General features: G+C 50.3%; 3 protein-coding genes across 10 annotated transcripts in view; 1 reads left to right on the top strand and 2 right to left on the bottom strand.

Annotated features, from left to right (window-relative positions):
* The first annotated feature begins 340 nt into the window (after positions 1-340).
* On the top strand, positions 341-1,969 carry EVA1B (eva-1 homolog B). The gene is made up of 3 exons (XM_059690181.1): positions 341-519; positions 912-1,006; positions 1,271-1,969. The coding sequence occupies exons 2-3, from the start codon at positions 940-942 to the stop codon at positions 1,696-1,698; spliced, it is 495 nt and encodes a 164-aa protein (XP_059546164.1). The 5' UTR covers positions 341-519; positions 912-939; the 3' UTR covers positions 1,699-1,969.
* A 540-nt stretch (positions 1,970-2,509) lies between these two features.
* Positions 2,510-11,697, bottom strand: SH3D21 (SH3 domain containing 21). Of its 6 annotated transcripts, XM_059690174.1 has the most exons (17): positions 11,322-11,696; positions 11,005-11,162; positions 10,855-10,918; positions 10,520-10,638; positions 10,192-10,282; positions 9,951-10,006; positions 9,791-9,836; positions 9,538-9,638; positions 9,330-9,416; positions 9,104-9,146; positions 5,128-5,175; positions 4,183-4,276; positions 4,062-4,105; positions 3,878-3,972; positions 3,065-3,750; positions 2,893-2,956; positions 2,511-2,812 (listed from the first exon to the last, which is right to left on the bottom strand). In XM_059690174.1, exons 1-17 carry the CDS (start codon positions 11,323-11,325, stop codon positions 2,729-2,731), a joined length of 1,884 nt encoding a protein of 627 aa, XP_059546157.1. In that variant the 5' UTR covers positions 11,326-11,696; the 3' UTR covers positions 2,511-2,728. The 6 variants fall into 6 exon arrangements, with proteins under 6 accessions (XP_059546159.1, XP_059546160.1, XP_059546157.1 ...); XM_059690176.1 differs by lacking the exon at positions 9,330-9,416 and having other exon boundaries at positions 2,510-2,812; positions 11,322-11,697; XM_059690175.1 differs by lacking the exon at positions 5,128-5,175 and having other exon boundaries at positions 11,322-11,697.
* A 927-nt stretch (positions 11,698-12,624) lies between these two features.
* Positions 12,625-23,223, bottom strand: part of THRAP3 (thyroid hormone receptor associated protein 3) — a 55,674-nt gene continuing 45,075 nt past the window's right edge. For all 3 annotated transcript variants that reach the window (XM_059690172.1, XM_059690171.1, XM_059690173.1), the window contains 6 exons: positions 22,641-22,752; positions 21,753-21,837; positions 19,665-19,852; positions 16,819-17,014; positions 16,218-16,361; positions 12,625-14,158 (listed from right to left, as the gene is read on the bottom strand). In XM_059690172.1, coding sequence (XP_059546155.1) covers positions 13,937-14,158; positions 16,218-16,361; positions 16,819-17,014; positions 19,665-19,852; positions 21,753-21,837; positions 22,641-22,752 — 947 coding nt within the window. In that variant the 3' untranslated portion in view covers positions 12,625-13,936. The remainder of the gene's footprint in view (positions 14,159-16,217; positions 16,362-16,818; positions 17,015-19,664; positions 19,853-21,752; positions 21,838-22,640; positions 22,753-23,223) is intronic.

Here is a 23,223-nt window from a genome sequence, read left to right on the forward strand (position 1 = left end):
TTCAAATCCTGACCGTGTGGTCGTTTTTCAATCCGTGACTCAGTTTACTTATCTGCCAAGTGGGGATGACACCGCAATACAGGATGATTCAGAAGGCTTAAATAAAATAATGTTGTAAAGGGTTTATTCAGCCCGTGGCCTGGCACCTAGGCAGGACTCCATCCTCCTCGTTATTATTATTGTTGTTAGTAGTAGCCCGGGGGCGGGCCCCTGGAACCCGCCTCCCCTGCAGTTTCCTGCGGGGGTGGGGGGGACAAGACGCCCCGCAGGCATCGCTCCCCCTCCTCTCCCCTTCCTCCGCCGGCCCTTTCCCTCCCCGCCTCCCCCGCCCGCCCCGCCCCGTCCCTCCTCTTTCCTCGGAGGAAACTTTCCGCCGGCTGGTCCATCGGCCCGTGTCCGGCCCGCGCTGCCGCGGCCTGGGAGCCGAGCCGACCGGACGGGGCGGGAGCGGCCGGGCCCCGGGTGTGTGCGGCCGCCGGAGGCGCAGGGGCCGGTCCCCGGAGAAACGGGGCACTAACGGTGAGCGAGCCCGGGCCTGCGGGCCGGCGGGTCCCGGGGGCGGGCGGGATGGGAGAGGGAGTCGGCCTCCCCTCCCGGGAGCTCGCCTAGGGAGGGCGGAAGGCACCGCGTTTCTCCGACATCTCGCTCTCGGGACCGCGAAACCGGACCTCTTTTGGGGACCTCACGGGGGGCGGGGCCTCCCGCGGCCCCCTCCCTGACCCCAGGTTGGAGGGTGTCGGTGCGCGGGGGGAGGACCCCCGGACAGGGCCCAAGTCTGCGAGGGAGTCGGGCCGCCGCGCTTTCCAGGGTGGGACCTGGGGCCGCTCTTCCAGGGAGGAGCTGCCCGAGGAGAGCGGGGTCGGGGTCAGCCCGAGGCGGGGGAGTCGGAGCTGATCGTACCCACCTCGCAGGCGGACCAGGGAGCTGCCCCCGAGCAGCATGGATGCCCCCCGAAGGGACATGGAATTGCTCAGCAATAGCCTGGCGGCCTACGCACACATCCGCGGTGAGGGCGCCCACCCGCGGCGTGCACCTCTCCCTGCCCCTTCCCTCCCCACCCCTTTCATTATTAACCCCCTCCCCCCAGCTAGTCACTTACAGCCAGTTACCCCAACCCTCGCTGCCCCCGCTGCCCGATGGCAGCTCCCTAATGCCCTTCCAACAGGAGGCACTGTCCTCGCCCCCCAAACGGAAAACCGGGAGTCCTTTCGAGACGGAGTGACTCCCACCCGCCGGGGCCCCTCCATGACTCCCGCCCTCTGACCCCCAGCTAACCCGGAGAGCTTTGGCCTCTACTTCGTGCTGGGCGTCTGCTTCGGGCTGCTGCTCACCCTGTGCCTGCTCGTCATCACCATCTCCTGCGCGCCCCGCCCGCGGCCGCGGCTCCTCGCGCGGCACCGGGACCCGCGTGGCGCCCTAGAGGACGACGACGAGGAGGAAGACGAGGAGGACACCGTGACGCGGCTGGGCCCCGAGGACACGCTGCCCAGCCCGGAGCTGTCCGCGGAGCCCGATGGGACCGTGAGCATTAACGTCTTCACGTCGGCAGAGGAGCTGGAGCGCGCGCAGCGCTTGGAGGAGCGGGAACGGATCCTGCGGGAGATCTGGCGCACCGGGCAGCCGGACCTGCTGGGCACGGGCACGCTGGGGCCCAGCCCCGCGGCCACGGGCACGCTGGGCCGCATGCACTATTACTGACCGGGCCTCGCTCCGCGGCCGGGCGCGCTGGGTCCTGGACGTGCACACGAGCTCGTCGCTGACGCAGGACCTTCCTACGCCCCGCCGGCCGTGCTGTCGGCCCCGCCCCCGCGGCTCCCACGGTGCTATTGGGCGCGATCCCCACCCTCTGGGAGGCGCCCTTCCCCAGTCCTGCCTGAAGACCCTGGGGGGAGGGCAGGACCCAGGTCCCCACCCTCGCTCCGGGATGGTCCAGAGGTGAAGTGACCAATGAAAGCTGCATTCTTAGTGACTCGGTGTCTCTGTTATCCCGGCCTCCAACGTTCCTTTCCGCAGGCGCCTGTCCTGCAGGGGCCCCAGGGCTGAGAGCCACTGGACTCCTTTACCAGGCTGACCTCCCCCTCACTCCGTCCTCAGCACACTTGTCTCACCCAGAATTCCTTCCTCAAATGCACGCCTTACTCGCACGCTCCTGGGCACACGTCACCCCTGTCCCGACAAGTGCCCAGGGTTCACGCATCACTGCCATCACCCAACGCCAGGCCTCGGGAGCCCGACCTTGACGCCAAGGTGCCCCAGTGTAACCACGTGTGCCTGAGCTGAGGCGCGTTTCTGAGTCCTTAAGGGACAGTGGGGCCAACTGGGAGGAGTCTGGGGTTGGAAAGCAGGGTTGCTGGCGCACAGCTGGATTCCGGAATCCGGCCGCAGGCAAAGCCTGACCCCGCCTGGGCCTGGGCCCCTCCTGCTTGCTGGCGTCCGAAGGAGACGCCCACCCAACCCCCCCCCCCCCCCCCCCCGCCCGCCATCCGGTGGGTAAAAATAGCCGTGCACAGGCCTTGGGAACAGTAATGAGAGCCACATGTTGGCCAGATGTGCCAGGAAGAGACTGCCAGGAATGCAGAGCACCAGCCCCGCCCGCCGCGAAGGCCCCGCCCCCGCAAGGACCAGGCCGGCGCGGTGAGGTACACAGCAAAGTTTACTTTCTTGGCTTTCCCAACGTTGTGTGCAAGGACGTCGGTGCGCGGAGGCAGCCTTCCCTCCAGGCTCCACCTTACTGCGTCTGCGTCTGCGTCTGCTGCTGCGTGGGGCTGGAGCTTGGGGTCAGGGAATCCTTGATCCTCAGGTTCATCTGAACCTGGTGGGGAGACGGCGTCAGGGGAGGGTCTGCCACCAGCCCCCTTCCTGCCGGGATTCAGGGATTCGCACAGCACCCACCTCCAGCAGCCGGCGCCTCTCCCTCTCCCTCTTCAGTTCCTCCCAGATGTCCATTAGCTTACTTCTGCAGACAAGAGAATGAGGGGAAGGGTGGCTCAGCCCTGCCCTTCTCCTTCCCCCCTCCTAACCCACCCCCTCCTAACCCACCCCTTCCTAACCCTCCCCGACTTACTCCAGCTGCTCCCCCATCAGCTCCAGGGCCTTCCTTAAAGACTCCACCTCCTCCTGTAGCTTCCTCACCTCCTCATTGTCATTCTTGCTGAGGGTGGGATTTTGTGGGACCAGTGAATGAAGGGTGGGAGTTCCTTGAGGGCCTGGAGTCAGAGGTGGATTCTTTTGAGCAGGGGCTACCTTTTTGTGGGCTGCCTCCTCTTTGGGGGTCGTTTCATCCTCCGCAGGCGTCTTCTCCTGGAGGGCGGTGGGATCTGCCCAGAGTTGGACCACATTCTCAAGGGACCCTGACGTAGCCTCCAACTGGAGGTCAGAGCTGTCCCTCTCATCAGGGGGGTGTTCCTCTGGCTTATGGACCGAGGAAGACATGCTCTTGGACTTGGACGGGGTTGCCTCCGGAGACGGATCCACCTGAGTGTTGTCCCCGGAAGAGGTCTCTTCAGAGAGCATCTGATCGAAGGTCAAGGCCTTTTCTAGGGTGGAGGCCTCGTCCCCAGAAGAGCCCATCTTTGAGTAAAGGGCTTCATCTGCAAGTTCGACACCTAGAGGGGCCTCGTCCGCAGAAAGGACCCCTTCTGGAATGCGGGCCTTGCGCGGAGGCAGGGTCTTCTTTGGGGTGAGTGTCTTGCCCGGAGTAGCGGTTTTATTCGCAGGAGGGGCCTTTGCTCGGCTTTTCCGCTCTTCCTCCTGTGGTGATGGAGACGAGGTCTCAGCTGAGGGCTCTCCTCGGCCTGGGATCCTTCACCCTCACACGCCATACCCCTGGGAAGCAGACTGCCCAGTCTCCCACGCTGCCATGTTGCGGGCCTCTCACCTGAGTGTTTGCAGGTCGCTGCCGGGTAGCCTGGGTTCTGGATCGCTTTCTGCCAGTGTGGCCCGGACCCCCAGCCAAGAGGCTGCCACTGGAGCCTGTGAGAGCAGCATGTCAGGGGCCCAGGCTGAGTCTCTCCCCATCGGTCACCCAGTCCTCACCCAACTGAGAGAGGAGCCAGGCTTACCCGAGTCTCTGGAGGGGCGCTTCTGACCGTCTCCACCAGGTGGCCTGCAACATAGCCCCATCAGAAAGGCACAGCATTTCCTACGCACCCTTATCCTTCCCCAGCCCCACCCTGCTCCTACTTGGCTTTGCTGGGCCCAGTGTGGGCTGTCATCAGCTTCTTGACTGTAGGGAGGGTTGTTTTGGGCATCATCTTTTTTGATTCCTTAACAGGAGCTGGAGGGAAGAGGTAAGTGCAGCATTTGTTCTCACTTATCCATCCACCTGGGAGCCCCTGGCCCTGCCCGGTGCTGTGCACAGGGATTAGGGACAGGAGGTGAATCGTGTGACTCCGCCTCTTGGGAGCTCTGGGGAAGCTGACACCTTCATGCCACAGGGGCATAGGGAACTGTGGGGGCACCCCAAAGAGCAGTCAGGGAAGGCTTTGTGGGGGAGGTGGCTCCAAATACTGCCAGTTCTTCAATCCATGCTTTTCTAAGACCTGTCCCTGCTTAGTGTCATGACTGGTTCAGACTTCATTTCTGTCCTGGACCATGGCAAGACCTTCCAGTTCACCCTCCCTGAAACTTCGTTGTCTTTCCATCTCATTTACTCCCTAAGAAATCCCACCCAGTCTCACGGGCTTAATTACCAGCAATAAGCCAAGGACTCTGACGTATCCACTTCTAGTTCCTCTCTCTTCCCTGAGCCCCACACTCAGATCTGACTGTCCTCCCATTATTTGCACTTGGAGAGCTAACTGGCATCACACACGCAACATGTTCAAAACCTGTCTCTTGCTTCCCAACCTCCCTGTTCCCTGAATCTGCCCCTTTCCCAGGGTTCCCCATCTCACCCAATTGCCCACTTGCTCATACCACAAAGTGAGGAGTGATCCTTGACCTCTTTTATACCTTTATGCTGCACACATCCAACCCTTCAGTAAATCCCGTCTGCTCTATCTTTAAAACATGTCCTACATCCACCTCTCTTCACTACCTCGGCCCCTGAGCACTCCTGATCAAGTCACCACCATCTTCACCTGGACTATTGCAATGGCCTCCAACCTGGGCTTTGGCTGTACTCACCCTGCCTCTGGTATGTTCTTCCCCCAGCAGTGTGAGTGAGCTCATGTTCTATTGGGGAAGCAAACAGGCAGTGTGTTAGAGAGTAGGACATATGATTGAGGAAGGATAAGAATAATTTTAAATGGGGTGGTCAGAAAGAGCCACACTAAGGTGACATCAGAGTGGACACCTGAAGGCCATCACACACATTGGTATTGACATCCACGGACACACAGGCAGCCACCTGGAGTTTTACCCACGCATGCTGTATCACACAGACACATGCACAAATCCCCAGATGCCATGTTGCAATAGGCAAGAGCATGGGTCCTTGAATTCTTGCTCCATGACTTGCCAGTTATGAGAAAACTTGGGTAGGTAAGTTAACCTGTGGCCCAATGTCCTCATCCATAAAACAGGATGACCACAGTACACATCTTGTAGGGCTGTTGTGAAGTTTGAAGGACTTGACCCATATGAAGTACTAGAAGAGTGTTTGGCATACAGTCAAAGCTCATAAAAATGTGGGTTTTTTAGCCCTGGCTGGTTTGGCTCAGTGGACAGAGCATTGGCTTGTGGACTGAAGGGTTCAATTCCGATCAAGGGCATATGCCTGGGTAAACATGTGTTTTTTTAGAAATCGGGGTGACATTGGTTAGTAATGTCATACAGGTTTCAGGTGTCCAATGCTATAATACATCATCTGTATATCATGCGGTGTGCTCACCATCCCAAGTCAAGTCTCCTTCCGTTAAAATGGTAACTTTGACTTTTCTGCTTCCTGTGGAATGACTGATGAGGTGCCTGCCCTGTGGGGCTCTCCCACTAGATATAATTGCTATTATATCCTGCTTAGGATACAATTTGGGGGCACTGTTGGACTTAAAAGAGGTAGGAGAGGGGCACAGAAAGGGAGAAATTGGGGCCAGAAGTAGCAGGCAGTCCCCTCTGAAAGAAGTCTTTCCCAACCAAGGCGTGCAAGACTCCCACACACCGAGATCAAGTCACGCGCTCCCACACGACGATCATAAAATATGAGAAGACAGGCCAGTGAGAGCAGAGTCGGCAGACACAACAAACAACACACCTGGAATGCCAGGTGGAAAATACAGCACAGCCCTGTACAACATATTTGAAGACATAAAGGATGGGCCTGCACCTAAGGGCTGTCAGGAATAAAAAGACAGATGTGAGGAGGGGAAGAAAAGAAAGAGAAGAGAAGAGAAGGGAAAAGGAAGAGAAAGAAAGAAAAGAAAGAAAGAAAGAAAGAAAGAAAGAAAGAAAGAAAGAAAGAAAGAAAGAAAGAAAGAAAGAAAGAAAGAAAGAAAGAAAGCTAAACTACTGGAGGTGAAAACAGCACTCCTGAAATAAGATGCACTGTATAAATTAAACACAGATCAAACATAACCAAAAAGCTAGAGAGAAAATCAGTGAACTAGAAGTATCGTGAGACAAGAAGTAAAAAACTTGAAAGCAATGTTTTAAAAAAATGGATAATAGAAACAGGGCTTGACTATGGCTGAGTTAGTGGACAAATTTGCGCCCCACACGGCTATAAAGCTGGACAGAAATGACAAAGCAACCATTTCAGTGCTCTGGAAATTGACCGAAGGCTAAAATAATCTGAGAAGCATTTATGCTTGGTGGGTTCTTGCCTACTCCTCCCCTCCACCAGACTCCTCCCCATTCCCCAGCCCACAATGACTTTTGAGTGTGGGGCAGATTGAGGATCAGAAGGTTCACTGTCATGGTTGAAGGGAACTCAATCAATTTGAGGTATAACATTGGATTTGGCATTGGTTTCATAGATATGATACCAAAACCACAAGCAACCAAAGGAAAAAAAAAATAAATGGGACTTGATCAAAATTTAAAATTTTTGTGCATTAAAGGACGCCATCAAAAAAGTAAAAAGTTGCCGAACCGGTTTGGCTCAGTGGATAGAGCATCGGCCTTCGGACTAAAGGGTCCCAGGTTCGATTCCGGTCAAGGGCATGTACCTCGGTTGCGGGCACATCCCTACTGGAGGGCATGCAGGAGGCAGCTGATCGATGTTTCTCTCTCATCGATGTTTCTAACTCTCTATCCCTCTCTCTTCTTCTCTGTAAAAAATCAATAAAATATATTTTTTTTTAAAAAAAGAAAGAAAGCCATGAACTTTAAAAAAAAAAAAAAAAGAAAAAAGTAAAAAGTTACCCTAGCCGGGTGGCTCAGTTAATTGGAGCGTCATCCCATGTACCAAAAGATTGCAGATTTGATTCCTGGTCAGGGCACATACCTAGGTTGCAGGATCCATCACTGGTCAGGGTGCATACAGGAGGCAATAGATCAATGTTAATGTTTCTCTCTCTCGCTCTCCCTCCCTCTCTCTCTCTCTCTCTCTCTCTCTCTCTCTCTCTCTCTCTCAAGTCAGTTAAAATACAAGTAAATAAAAATGCTAATAACGGGACTGCTGTAATGAGAAGAAGAAATAGAGAGAGAAACCTAGGCATACAGAATTAAAATGGCAATAAATAAGTACCTATCAATAATGACCCTAAATGTAAATGGGTTAAATGTTCCAATCAAAAAGCATAGGGTAGCCAAAACCGGTTTGGCTCAGTGGATAGAGCGTCGGCCTGCGGACTGAAGGGTCCCAGGTTTGATTCCGGTCAAGGGCATGTACCTTGGTTGCAGGCACAACCTCAGTAGGGAGATGTGCAGGAGGCAGCTGATCGATGTTTCTCTCTCATTGATGTTTCTAACTCTCTCTCTCTCCCTTCCTGTCTGTAAAAAATCAATAAAATATATATATTTTTTAAAAAAGCATAGGGTAGCTGAATGAATACAAAAACATGACCCAACTATAAGCTATCTACAAGAGACCCACCTCAGAACAGAAGACACATACAGGATGAGAATGAAGGGATGGAAAAAAAAAAAAAAATTCATGCAAATGGAAAAGAAAAAAAAGCTGGAGTAGCAATACTCATATTCGACAAAATAGGTTTCAAAATGAAGGCCATCACAAGAGATGACAAAGGTCACTACATAATATTAAAGGGATCGATCCAACAAGAGGATATAACCCTGGTAAACATATATGCACCCAATTTAGGAGCACCTAAATATATAAAAAAAAACTTCTAGAGGATTTTAACGGAGAGATCGACAACAATACAGTCATAGTAGGGGACTTTAATAGCCCCTGACTTCACTGGATAGATCTTCCAGACAAAAACTTAACAAGGAAACAGTGACTCTAAAGGACACACTGGATCAGATAGATTTAATTGACATTTATAGAACATTTCACCCCAAAGTTGCAGAATATACATTCTTCTCAAGTGCACATGGATCATTCACAAAGATAGACCACATGTTAGGACACAAAACAAGTCTTACAAGTTCAAGAAGATTGAAATCCTATCAAGCATCTTCTCAGATCAGAGTGGAATGAAACTAGAAATCAACTACAGTTGCCCTAGCTGGTTTGGCTCAGTGGATAGAGCATCGGACTATGGACCTAAGGGTCCTGGGTTTGATTCCGGTCAAGGGCACATACCTTGGTTACAGGCTCCTCCCCGGCCCAGGCCCTGGTTAGGGCTTGTGCAGGAGGCAACCAATTGATGTGTTTCTCTAACATCGATGTTTCTCTCTGTCTTTCCCTCTCTCTTCTACTCTCCCTAAAAATCAATTGGGGGAGGGGGGCGAGGATTAACAAAAAAAGAAATCAACTACAATAAAAACATCCAAACACATGGAGGTTAAATAGCATGTTATTAAACAATGAAAAAGATCTAAATACACTGATAGCTGCATTTTCAAGACATACAGAGAAACACGAACATATTGATACATACAAACATTGATCTACATACATTCCTATCAGATCCTTAACCCACCAGGATGTAGCTCCTACGTGGGTGTACTGGACCTCTGGGGAGCTGTGGGTGTTTATGGACTGATGGGTCTCCCAGACAATGCCCCTCCAATCCCCGGCCTCCAGGGCACCCACCTGAATCTTGCAATACCACTTTTCGTGGGAGCAGCTTCTTCATCTGTGCAAAAAAGATGTATCAGAATCTGAAGAGAAGCCCCCACATTTCTGGGTCCACCCTCATTTAGGGGTGACCTTCCAGCTGTGTCCAGTGAGCACCATGACCCCCGACTTTGTCCAGAGTAGCCTGTCCGCCCCGTCTCCCTCCACATGCACACACCTGAGTGTCTAGCTCCGTACTCACTGGGGGGGGTGGGATCACAAAGTTGTCTGGGAAAACTCCTCTTCTGCCTTGAGACTCTCCTTCCCACCAGCCCTCATCCTCTGTGGTCTGGGAGAGAAAGATGCTGGGGAGAGGTGTGCCCGGACCCCAAGCTCCTTCCTCCCCAGGCCCCACCCCTTCTCAGCACGCCCGTGTCCCCCCCCCCCCCCCCCCCCCGTGCCTTTCATACCTTCCTCAGTACCTTCACCTCGTCCCCCTTCCGCAGTGCCAACTCATCTGGGGCCTCCGGCTGGTAGTCAAACAGGACCCTGTAGGTCTCAGGGTAGAAGACTGAGGGGAGGTCAGTCCTCTGAAGCCAAATCCCCTCCCCAAATCAGTCTTCAGATCCCTCCTCCAGCTAGGCCCTAGCTGGATCCTCACTTCCGGAAGTGAAAGAGGCTTTGGGAAGGGCTACCCAAGGGATTCTTTGGCTGGGTGCTCACCTGTCCGCAGGTAGTCTGGAGGGTTGTCACAGGTCAGGCTGCTCATCTAGTGAGGGCAGGGAGAGGGAGGAACAAGCTGAACCTCCAATCCCTCCTCCCCAACCCGTGCCGATGCCCCATGAGGAACGCCCCACCTCTTTACCCACTCCGCCCAATTTACCTTGGGAGGTTGCTGGGGATCAAGGCTGAGTGAAGGCATGCCTGGGTTATCAAGGCCTGGTGAAGGAAAGGGAGGTTAGAGGGTGTGTGTGTTAATTCATAGGTTAGGTCATAGAAGAGGTCAAAGGGGTCACAAGGTCAAGATGTGTGGGTCACAGGCCACAGGCTTCAGCCACTGGGAGGGTCATTGGAGACTGCAGTCTGGTCACAGGGTTTCACGGGGTCACAGGGTCTGGACTCACCTGGGGGCCCACTGTCCAGCAACTCCACAAAGTTGGATGGAAAGGCTCCCAGCTGCCCATTCTTCTTTCCCAGCCACCAGCCGTCCTCAATCTGGGGAGGGGGAGGACACAGGGGGTTCTGGTTCTGCCCCCAAGAGTCTAGAAATCATACACTCCTAGTTCTACCCCGATTCTGTCCGATGACCCCCTCCATCCTTGCTGCCTCACTTTCCCATCTCTGCGCCCCTCACCATTCCCATCACCCACACCATCACTTCACCCACCTCCCCTCACCCGTGAGTGTCCTCCATCATCTCCCTCACATCCTCTCATCACCTTCTCCTCTCACCTCCTTTATCACTTCCACAACCTCCCCAGCTTGCAACTTCAACTCGTCTGCCTGCTCCGGGCTGTAGCTGAAGTTCACTTTGCACCATTTTGGGGAGCTCCGCGAGTTGGCAGGGCGACCTGGGATGGGAAGTGAATGAGAACGCGGGGGCAGGTGCCCCAGTCCGCTGAGCTGGGGGAGGTGCGTAGCCCCGCCCGCTCAGGGCGGAGCATTGTGCTTGAGAACCAATCACAGGCCACAGAGCGGCCGAGCAGCTCCGCCCACAGAGACGCCCGCGGGGCAAGAGTGGGCCGGCGGAACAGCTATGGCTCCGCGCTCCAGCCCGTCGGGCTTACCTCGGCTGCGCGCACAGCGTGGTCTCGGCGCCTCTCCCGCGCCGCGCAGAGTCTCCGGGATTTCCTGGAAATGAGGGCCCGGGAGAGAGGGCTGTCAGCTCCCGAGGGTGAGGGCTGAGACGCCCCGCCAAGCAGACCTCCGGGACTCACCTGCACCAGGCGCTCCGGGAAGCAGCCACAGTGGCCCCCCAGCTCTCCGCGCAGCCAGCCCCGTTGGGGTCCCTTGCACACCTGTCGGACCACGTCCCCGGGCGCCAGACTCAGCTCACCCTCCTTCTGCGCACGGTATCCGGCCAGGACCAGCACCTCTGCGGGCGGAAGCGCGGCTCAGAAGGGCCCAGTCAAGGCCGCCTGGCCATGGCGCAAGTCCGGGCTCCGTGTTGGGGAGAGCGGGGTGCTGGTGGAGGTTTTTGTTGCCATTTCCACACGGTTGTGTAGAGGACCCACCCCAAACCTCCCGCACATACCCATCGCTTCCGCGACGCCCTCCAGAGCCGGGCAGGGAGGATAGAGCGATCCCGCGGGCGGCCGAGTACTGGGCTGGGAAGGCTGGGACAAGCTGTGAGACTGAATCCAAGGAGGCGGAGACACAAGCGGATAGGATAGGTCCCGCTCCAGGTGCTGAGAGTGGGTGTGGGAGAGGGGGCGGCCTGGCTCAGCAGGTTCGGCCCCCAGCCCAGGGGTGAGGAATCCAAGATCTCCGGCCAGTGCTGAGGTTACAACTCCCAGGTCACAGCTCCCCCACCTGCTCTCACCTGAATTTTCAGTCCAGCTGCCTCCGGTCCTCCAAACCTTAGCCCTGAGGCTCCCACCCACCTTTGGCAGAGCCTTCCTGGCCTATCCTCTCCCTGCTGGCAAGCCTTTAGCTGCAGGAGAAAAGGTGGGGAGAGGCACATACCTGGGTGGGGTCCCCCCTGCAGGTAGGAACCGCTCCTTGGCAGGAGCTGAGTGGAAGGGGTGGTTGTTCTGGTGCCCACAAAGCTACTGCTGGTGTACTCTGCTTTCCCTGGGAGGCGGATAACCCTCGGGGCACCCGGCCAGTGCAGGAGGAAGAGCGCAGACTCTTCCTTTGGTTTCAGAAAACACCTCCAGATTCTCCTTTCAGTGCCTCTGCTGGCTAAGCCAGCTCAGAACTGGCAAGGGCTGAAAGGTAGGGTCCACCTAGTGCCCATCCCATGTGGGCTAGGCTCACTTTCAGGTAATATTTTTTAATGTATTTTTATTTTTTTCAGAGAGGAAGGGAGGGATAGAATCAATGACGACAGAATCATTGACTGGCTGCCTCCTGCACGCCCCCCACTGGGGAACGAGCCCACAAGCCCGGCATGTGCCGACTGGGAATCGAACCATGACCACCTGGTTCATAGGTCCACGCTCAAGCACTGAGCCCTGCCAAGCCCGGCGCTTTCAGGGAAGCTTGCTGCTCAGTGGAAAACACAAGGCCGCGTCTGTTATCCACACCCCTCGGCACCGCCCCACTACCTTGGAAGCCAAAGTCCTTGCTCATGCATGACACACCACAGTGAAAGCACCTGGTTCTCCTGGGGTGTCCGACACAGGGTAAAGTAAAACCACTGGGAGGAGAATGCAGGCATAAGCTCCTCCCCAGGACAAGTGAGGGTGAGGCTGGTGAAGATCAGGCTGGGCTACAGTTTGAGTTGAGCCCCCAAAGACATTTTATCTTCCAGGTTCCCTGACGCTGCTATGGGAGATACCCGCCCCCACGTGTGTGTGTACACACACACACAGCGCGACAATGACCAGAGTCCATTTACATCTGCCACTTCATTTATTTATTTTTATTTGCAGGAGGAGTTGAAACAAATCTTTAAGGGGGGTTTCCCCTTAAACATGAATCAAGTAAAACCAACTTAACTATAGAAATGTAGCAAAGTAAGGGTAAAAGTAGCACAACAACCCAAGAGGCTAAGGTTGGGGGGAGAGGGGGGTGGAGAGGTGGGTGCAGTCCGCATATACCATATGCATAAGTGCCATATGATTCACCTGCTCAGGACCGCCTCCCCAGAAGGCAAGCACAAGGACCCATTTTAAGAAGATGTTTTCCCCCCCAAACATCTGAGAATGTTTCAACTTAAAGCTTAAGGTTAAAAAGGAAAAAAAAAAAAAGAGAACCCCACAAACCACCCAGCCATAACCACCTTCCTTAATCAATCATAGGAGTTTCTTTTCATTTTATAAAAAGATTAATAAAAAATATTGAAAAAATTATTTTCTCATCTTATATTTGTAAAGATAATAGAATTCAGAAGTTTCTTAGAAAACAGACCAGAAACCGTCACCGTTCCCACCACTGTTGCTGAGATCAGCAGGGCTAGAAAACTGGGACACCGGAGCTGCTGGTGGAGAATGGGAAGCCCAGCCCAGAAGAAATCAGAAAATACTGGGGGAGGGGGCACGTGGGGTGTGGTTAGGAGCAATACCATGTGATACATGGCTACGCAGAAAAGGGGAACACAAGGTGGTCAGAAAAGCCTTGAACTCCTCCTCTACATACAAAACCAATTTTTACAAAGATCCAAGCAGTTGGTCCCAAACTGAGATGAACACTTCAATGTTTATTCACATGCTTTGTTTTCTCTTTTAAGAACCAGAATCAAAGTTGTCCAAATTAAATCTTTCTGCTAATGTTACTATATATGCCTAAAAAAGAGGGCTTTAAAAACCAGGAAAAGAAATTAAAAATCATCAAATTAGTCCTCTTAGCTCCAAATGAAATGAAATTAAGAACAAAACTGGTTTCTAATAGGGAACAAACCAAAATCCAAGTATCGCTCTCCCCTCCCTGCCCCGGTCCCCACCCCACACACCAACAACAAATGGGAAACACAGCTAAAGCCCAATGTGCTGTGTTCTGCTCAAGAACTGGGCCTGACCCCAGGCTCCATGGCCAGCCGCCTCTGTCCAGTGGGACACTGCGCCAGGGATGCTTTCGGCTACAGTAGCGTTCTGCATGGCTGGTGGGGGGATTTTCAGAATCTTCTTGGGGCTCTTCTGTTTAGTTCTTCACCAGCCATTTCCTAGCGCCTGTCCCCCTGGGTAGGAGCTCCCATCAGAATGGCCCCTACTCAGTGGCGGGCTGTAAATTGTCCTTCTCTTCTCGGTTCTCTGTCCCACTCTCGTCGTCTTCAATCTCCCCTTCTTCCCCACTGAACTTGTCATGGGCCCATTTGGGGCTGGTGCTGGATTTCCGGAACATGAACCTGCCTCGACCTCGGGGAAAGGCTCCTCGGCCCCGGCCCCGACCTCCCCACTTCTCACTGCCTTCGCCTTCACGGTCGTCATGCTAAAAGGAAAGAAAACTTCCATCAATGCCTGAGTTAACAAGTAGCCAGAACCCTCTTCTCTGTACCTACCCCCAAATGTGACTTTCTCAAACCTATGTCCAGACCCCCTTTTCTGTCCTCCTCCCTATTCCCCACTCCAAAGACACTACTGATTCACCTCCAACAGAATATTCAGTTGGATACATTGGGAATGCTAAGGCAGTAGCTTGGGCATTATAATAATAATGATGATAAAATCTTCACTGAGCTCGGAAAGACCTGTACATGCATTATCTCATTTAATCCTTACACCTACCCTATCATTATCACCCTCCACTATGCAAATGAGTAAACAGGCTTAGGAACTTTAACTCATTATTTATTTAGTACACCACCTCTCAAAGGATGGGTTTGAAAATGCCAATCACACCAAAATATTAAACTGTGTCTGATCTGGGTTGTCAGGCAGCTAACAGAAGCAGCAGCACTCAAATACACACAGCTACGCTACAGTTCTTCCCACCCCACCCTCAGCCAAGAACAGACAGCAAGACCAAGAGTCAATGAGTTGCTCCTGGTCTCAGACTTAGTGGCCAAGTTAGGACCAGAACCCAGTTTCCTGTCTTGTATCTTCCATCTTTAGTTTTACTTAAGGAGGCCGTGTGGCAGAGTAGGAAAAACACAACCTACATCTCAAACAATCCTGCTCTGACCATTTCACCAGAGAGGAGGCATCCAATGAAAGAATGAATGAGAATTTTGAAAAGTAGGAGTCGTTGCTAAGTCATTAGCCCCATGGCTTCAAAGAGTCTGAACCACCCACCCATGCAATAGGGGTAGGGTAGGCTCCTGGGGGTCAGCCAGTGAAAGGGCCAGCTGCTTCCTACCAGGGTTGCTTGTTTACTAGGTTAAATGCATCAGGTGGGTGATGCTCCCTTAGGTGGCATGTAGGGGCAGGAAAAAGGGCTCCCACTATAGCAATCCCACTCCAGGACCTATCCTGGGCCCAGTCAACATTTCCCTAAATACAGACTCAAGGGTCCTCGAGGAGTCTCAAAGCAGCTCCCAGCAGCCCCAGAAAAGGCAAGGTGGCTGTGCAGAGCCATCTACACAACAGCCTGTTTCCTAGTTGTGCAAATGACAACTCAGACCCATGCCAGCCTTTCTCCTAGACGATGGAGACTCAGCTCCAGGTTTACCTTGATCACAACACTCAGAGGCACATCTCTCTGTTTGGATCTAAGCCTGCTATTGACATAGCAAGGCCAAGAGAGTTCACTCACTAGCCAGGTAATTCAGCCTAGAAGAGCCCTAACCTGAGGGAGGGGAGCGAGGTGCAGAAGGTGCCTGGTACCTGACACTGACCAACAGCCTAGATGAGAGAAGCCCCAGTGGCATTTCATTTTGGAGACAGAGATCCTGAGCAAGTGTCTTCCTGTCCATCTTGCACCAGCAAGTGGAAGAGTGGAACTGTGGCTTAAAGGAAGGGTTACAGCTCTATCCCTGAGTAGAGACTGAAAGGAGGCCGAGACGGGGGTGGGTGAGCAATAAAACAAGTCATAAACTAAAAAAGGAAAAGCATGCCCTGACCGGTTTGGCTCAGTGGATAGAGCGCCGGCCTGCGGACTGAAGGGTCCCGGGTTCGATTCCGGTCAAGGGCATGTACCTTGGTTGCGGGCACATCCCCAGTGGGAGATGTGCAGGAGGCAGCTGATCGATGTTTCTCTCTCATCGATGTTTCTGACTCTCTATCCCTTTCCCTTCCTCTCTGTAAAAAATCAATAAAATCTATTTTTAAAAAAATTAAAAATAAAAAATAAAAAAGGAAGAGCAACCCTTCTTGTTTATCCTAGAATCCATATATAGCGCAGGTGATAAACCCTTGAGAGGCCAGGGCTGCCTCTTAGAGAATACTCATCGTGCCAGCACTCTACTGCCCCTCGACACATCCCCCCAGTGCAAGATGCCTCCTCACTTTTCAAACAGTTCTGAACAGACCGAACATACCAACCAAAGCCTTGGTATCAGCTACTATGTGTGCCAAAGGCCCCGGCCCTTCCTGGTTATCCCGACACATACCAGGTAATACTTCTTGCTCTTGGGCGTGTACTCGGGGTCCCACTCCTCTTCTCGGCTTCTCTTTTGAAAATCATTGTTGCTGCTATTGTTGTTGTTGCCAGAGTAGTTGCCTCTGCCCCAGCCTCTACCTCTGGCTCGAAATTGCTGTGGCATAAAGAGGGGAAAAGGAACATAGGACCATGTCAGGGATGGAGAAAAACAATGCCCTGCATTCTGTTCAAGCACATTTCTGGCACAGAATAGTTGTCCTGCAGTCAATATGCAGGTCTACTGGTTTCTAGTCAATCCTTTTCTGTTTACCTAAGGACTATAGCCTAGACAGAGGACAACATGGCACCAGGGCCTCCAGGCACAGCAGGAGTCAAGGTAAGTTGGAAAGTTCTGAGACTAGAAGTCCTAAGAGGCTTTCTGGTGTCTAGCTCAGCGATTATGATTAGTAAAATAACTACAAGTGGAAAGCCTAGGTAATGGGGAACCACAGATTCTGAGGTCTGTAGACTGGATTACTTATATTAAGGGCAACCGAACTGGCATTCTGATAATCACATAATTAGAATTGGTGGGAGCAGGTTAGAGAGAAGGGGTGACGGCAGGGTCTTACAAAGGTCCCTCGAGCTCTGCCTCCTCTTTCATTTGGACCCACAAAGTCTTTGGTCCCCAGTCTTGATTTGTCAAAGCCGGTGGTGCTCTCCTCTCTCTCCTCCGTTTCTTCAGTGTACTCCTCCGCTTTGTAGGAGTGGGATGACTGGGAGGAAGAGGATGATGACCTGGACCGGTCTCGTGTTCTCCGGTGCTTCCTATGAAAACAGAAGAGCCAGGAAAAAGCAATAAACCCCTTGGCTGGGCCTCCTGAATAAGCAGCACGGGACCATCAGGAATGTGTTTGTGATGAAGGCACTGATATGAGTAACCTAAAAAAAACCCCAATTCATCCCACCTTACCCACCCAGGGTACCTGGGGAGGTCCCAATTCTGTCAGTCATGTTCACTGACACATCTACACTTGAGCCTGTGATGAACATAGGACATACACGTAAGGAACAAAACAGTCCATGGCCTCTGGCAGCTCAGTTAATGCATATGCATGAAATAGAAAGGCAGAACACTAACACTGTGCTGAGAGTCCCATGTGTATGGTACTGGGACAGAAGCTTCATATATTAGCATCTGTCTGTGCTTTCTAGGACTTTATTCTCTTAGGACAAACACTACCTATCTCTTGGGGTTGCTCTAAAGATCGAACACTTCACACTGACATAGCAGGCACAGAGTAAATGGCAACTCGGAGTATTCAGTAGTATTCCCTCATTTTTCAGGTGACAGAGCTGAGCAGAACCTGGATTCAAACCTACTTCTAATTATACTACTGCTCCACATACCGCCTCACACTGAGCTCAAACAGGTTGTGTTATTAAGCACAAAATCTGGCAGAACTCTTCCCAGTTATTTCCCTACCTTCCCTTCATCTGGTGGAAATTACAGACTATAGCAAATCAGACTACTGCCATGAGTCACTGTCTGTGTACTAAAGGTCAGGGCCAGCCCTGCGTCTAGGGGAGGTTGCCTCTAAGGTGGCAAAAGGCCAGGCTCCCAGGGGTGGAAAAGGACTTACAGGAAGAAGCCAGCCAAGTGGCAGTGGCCTATCATTGTCCTCCCTTCCCTCATCCTCCTCCATTAGGAAAAGCACCTTGCCCCTCCCCCACTTTCCACATGTGACAAACTCAAGAACTTAACTATTTGAATCCTACTAGCATTTACTCATAACAAGGGAAATCTAAGTTATTGTCATAGGATTCATATAACTCAGAGGTAGAACTCTGACTTCTAGAAATCAAGGTTTCCAAAAGGCTCCAGATTTGCATCCTAGCACTGCCTCTCCACGTGTTCCAAGGGAAGGAATCAATCCAGAATCCCAACCAACCCAAAACACTTGAGAGGTTCTGCTCCCTTTCCACCAGGGCAGCCCTGAGAACTACTGTTACCACTTCCATTTCCTATTGAGGCGTAGCAGGTCCTTTATCTATGGCAGCCCTGAAACTGCTGGGGCTCCTAATACACAAGTAACACACTGGAAAGAGACAAAGTACAACAAAAGATCTTGAGTTTTGATGTCAGCTGGTACTTCTACGATCTTGGACAAATTGTCCCGAGCGTAGCTTCTTTACCTTCACACCAACTATCCAACTGTTCTCAAAGGATTTGATAATCAAATGGATGCAAAAATGCTTGCCAGCTGAAGTTCAGAAACAGCAAAGGTGGCATTCTTTTTTTTATTATTATTATTAAATATTTCTTTATTGGTTTGAGAGAGGAAGGGAGAAGGAGAGAGAGATAGAAACATCAATGATGAGAGAGGATCATTGATCGGCTGCCTCCTGCACACCCCCACCAGGGATTGAGCCCGCAACCCAGGCATGTGCCCTTGGCCGGAATCGAACCTGTGACCCTTCAGTCCGCAGGCCGACGCTCTATCCACTGAGCCAAGCGGCTAGGGCGGCATTGTTTCTTATGGGAAGGTGTGGGGCTTCAACTTGCCTACATTTAATGAGACATGATTGATTAGCCATGGAACGGCCAGGCTGGTATGGCTCAGTGGTCGAGCATTGACCTATAAACCAGGAGGTCACAGTTCGATTGCTGGTCAGGACACATGCCCAGGCTGCAGCAGGGTGCGGGCTGGATCCTCAGTGGAGGGCATGCAGGAGGCAACCAATCGATGATTCTCTCTCATCACCGATGTTCCTCTCTCTCCCTCCCTCCCTCTCCCTTCCTCTCTGAAATCAATAAAAATGTACTTTTAAAAAAAGAAAGTCATGGAACGTCAAAATGCACACAGAAACAGGACCTTAGCATAAATGCTGCCCTATGAAGTTCAACAATGCTACCTTTGTTTAAAGAATAACCTCTCTTGGCCCTAGCCAGTTTGGCTCAGTGGATGGAGTGTTGGCCTAAGGACTGAAGGGTCCCAGGTTTGATCCCCAGTAAGGGCATGCAGGAGGCAGCTGATCAGTGATTCTCTCTCATCATTGATGTTTCTATCTCTCGCTCCCTCTCCCTTCCCTTCTGAAATCAAGAAAAATATATTTAAAATAATAATAAAAAATAAAATAAAAGCTTGTCATTTTCAAAAAAGAAAAACAAATAACCTCTCTTAGAAGTGTTTGCTAACTTAGTTTTAAAAGCATTAAGAGCAACAATCTTGTCCTATCTAGTTCCACACAGTGTTACCCGATAATGACTTTGAGCCATTTCTAAAACATAACCTCCCCACGAAGATTTGAATCCCAAATGATTTCCCACACTCCCACAGCCCAATGAGCTGGCCATCTCCCAGGGCAGGCCTTCTTTAGAGAAGGTTCATGCCCACGTCGATAGGTTTGGGGAAGAGCCTAAAGGGGGCAGAAGAGACTCCATCAGGAATCTGAATGAGGTGACGGGCTCACGTACTTCTGCTTCTTTGATCCTTTATGGGTTTTCTCTGTTTTCTCAGCTGATCTTTCCCTCGAGTGGCTTGAGTCTCGGGAATCCACCGATTCTCTTGATTTACCTCGTTTAAGATCTCTCTCCTTATGTTTTTTACGACGTTCAATATCAAGGCGGAGATCAACAGGATCATCTTTGTATTTTCCCTCAGCCTGCCAAAAGAAAATCAAAATGAAGGTTTTTGGGGTTCAGGGCTGCCAACTCAACCACCCCATAAACTGTGGTCACTACTCCAATGGAGTGGTGCAGAGGGAGAACTGGGAGTGTGAGGCACCTCACCCAAGCTTGGGAAGGATGCAGATGTCTCAAGAAGTCACTTCATGAGGATCCCTCCCTCAGATCCCAAACCAGTTCTCTAATGTAATAATGGTAGCCTTCTAAAAATATTCTATATTGATCTTCGTTTCCTCCGCAGCCCTATAATGAACTGGCTAGTCTATAATCAAGGCAGCCAAATCAGAGCTAGAAAGTGGTTGGCTAAGGCTGGCTCCTGCTTACTCACCAACAAGAGTAGAAATGCATGTGTTACCCTTTTCCTACCTACAATGTAGCAGCCACCCCAAGCTTATCCTAGACTTGGAATCATGTCTGAGTACTGAGTCCGAAGACAGACAGTGGGAGCCTTAAACAGCCTTCCTAAATGGTTGGTTATACTGAGAATTTCTCTAGAGAAGAAGTATCAATAATGCAGGGAGTACCATAATTTCATAAAGTGGCAAAACGAGGTCAAAGGTTATTTTTTAAAAAAAAGGAAGAAGAAAAAATCTTCTTCTAGAAGTGTAACCATCAGGGCAGGGGCAATATGACCAGCACTGCAAGGGTCCCACAGTTCTCGGGAAACTTAGTGAGAGCAGAGATGCAAGGTGATTTCAAGGACATTACACACTAGGACTTGTCTCATGGGACTAACACCTCCCTAAAAGAGCAAGAACTGAGCAGTTCACTCTGTATTAGAAACATTTCACTTACACTAAGCTTTTTGTTGAAATAAAAGTTTAATTTTAATAGGAGTGGTAGGTATTAAGTTTATTGTATCTCCACTGTTTTGGGTGTGTTTTTTTGGGAGAGGGGTGTCTCTGCACCCTCCAAAGACTAAAGAAAAGCAAGACAAAAGCAGGCGCTGCTCCCTCAGGCGGTGCACACAACATCTCTAATGAGCTGGCTTTGTGAGGCACAGATGAGATGTCTTCTGGGTTTCAAAACCTTGCTTTTCACATATTAGTGTCAATCTGGTGGACACTTCGAGAAAAAGAAAAGGGGATGGGAGAGAACAGAGATTGTGCAAGAGTGCCTCTCATCACATTCAACCAACAAGACAAATTTGTTTAGATAACTTGAAGATTAATTAAAATTTTTAGAAAGGTCTCAGCAGCATTGGAAGAACCATCTCTGATTTTTAAATTTCAACTGTATATGTGAATGAAGGTCAATAAATACTAAGATTTTTTAAAGCCTCAAATCTAGTATTTCATATTAAAAGAGTGCATATAAGCTTTAACCTCTTAATAACAGAGTTTTTACGTGCACATCATTGCAAATGTAGCTGGGCTATCAAAGTAATGTTTAGCTTCAAAGTAACAGTAACCAACAGATGACAGATATGGTACAATGTTAGGAAAAACTGGACTAGCTGTTTAAAACAGTCTACTAAGTTAAGATATGAATATTTCACTCTCCTCTGACATGCATGTCTTTTTTAAATCATGGTTGGAAATAGTGCATGTATATAGTTGATTTGATAATACTTACAAGCAGAAAAATATCACAAAAAGTTTCTTCTCTCATCATGGGCACTTGTTCCAAAACTCCTTTTTTTTTCTCAAGCTCACCTCAATAGACTTTGGGGTCATTTACCATATTCTAACCACTTCACAAAGGTTGTTGATACATTTAATAAAAATTAACCCTTTGTAGTTCATTTTTAGAATTATGCCCATCCTTAAAAGAAAAACACAAACTTAAGTAGAGAGTAATTTAAACAAACACATTTCTGTCAAGTTCATGCCCAACGCACTCATTTTGTCGGAATTACTGATCAAAGCAACAGTTCACCTTGTAGCCAGGTTCCCGGGGACTTTTCATTTCATCATGAGCCAATCCATGTTTCCTGAATGTACTGGGGGAAATGTCTATCCTCCTAAAATTTAAAACACAAAAATTTTAAATATCCAGTGTGACTATAATATAGGTAATATTTTATAAGTTGATAATGGAATCATCGGCATTCCTTTTTATTATGTTTCATAACTTACATACATATTACTTATATTCTTTGCATTCTTACCCTCTCCCATAGGTATGCACAAAGCACACAAAATCTAAAACTTCTCAAACTCAAACAGTAATGCTACATCCAGGAAGGCAGACTCACAGACAAGCTTATGATTTCAAGTTCGTATCAAAATTATCTATAGAGCCCTGGCCCGGAAGCTCAATTAGTTAGAGCATCGTCCTGATAAGCCAAGGTTGTGAGTTTGATCCCCGGTCAGGGCATATACAAGAAGCAACCAACTGAATGCATAAATAAGTGAAAAAACAAATCAATGTTTCTCCCTACTCACTTCCTTTCCTCTCTAAAACCAATCAATCAATAAGAAATTGTTTTTTTGTTGTTGTTTTTTTAAGGACTATCTATATGTCCTACTAACAAGTTTCACCTTGGAAATTAGAATGTAATGGCCCATTATTCGCCAATGAGATAGGTCTAGAGGAGAAACGAGAGCATGACCCTAAATCCAAGACGACTATACAAACGTGGTCCTACCTACTATACAACACACTCAAGAGTTGACTACTCCTTTCCATTCACAACTATAAACACCCACTCCTCTCCTAGAATCTGCAGGATGTTACTTTAAATTCTACTGCTAGGCAAGGATAGTTTAATATCTGAGGGTCAGTCTTCTATGACCACCTCCAATGTAAGGTTGAGGTCCTCACCTGTGTATCTCTGGGCTTTTCTTGTTCTTAGCTGCCTCTTGCTCAGTTCCTCTCTTTAGGTATTTAGTAAAGCGTTCATGCAATGTCATTCCTGAGGACCCGAAGTGATGTTCTGTGGGGATTCAAAGAAAAACACATTATGCCATCAAAGGCAGACATAATATTCAACTCTTTTGTATGAACCTGCAGCCACAGAGATGTGACTAAAATACTCAAATCTATATAACAAACATACCGAAGAGAAAGGAAAAAAGGTTGGTTTGCACAATCCAATGTTGGGCACTAGAATACCACTGTAGCTCCCTTATCTTAGGACATGGATACAAAGACAGAAACCTGGAGCTTACTGTCATTTGAATCACACCACCAACTCCTGCTTAAGTTTAAATTTCAGAGGAGACCTGTAACTGGACCAACCCAGCTTCTACATCACCTCTCTGCCATTCCCCAACCCATCCACTTCCATTTGCCCTTATGGTGGAGAAGAAATTCACAGCATAAGGTCAACAAGAGGCTTCCATTAACTGGACAAGAAAAGACAGAGTTGCAGGTAAAGCCACTTTTCATACTTCCCTTTTCAAGC

This window comes from Myotis daubentonii, chromosome 3, assembly GCF_963259705.1.
Source record: "Myotis daubentonii chromosome 3, mMyoDau2.1, whole genome shotgun sequence".
Taxonomy (NCBI): domain Eukaryota; kingdom Metazoa; phylum Chordata; class Mammalia; order Chiroptera; family Vespertilionidae; genus Myotis; species Myotis daubentonii.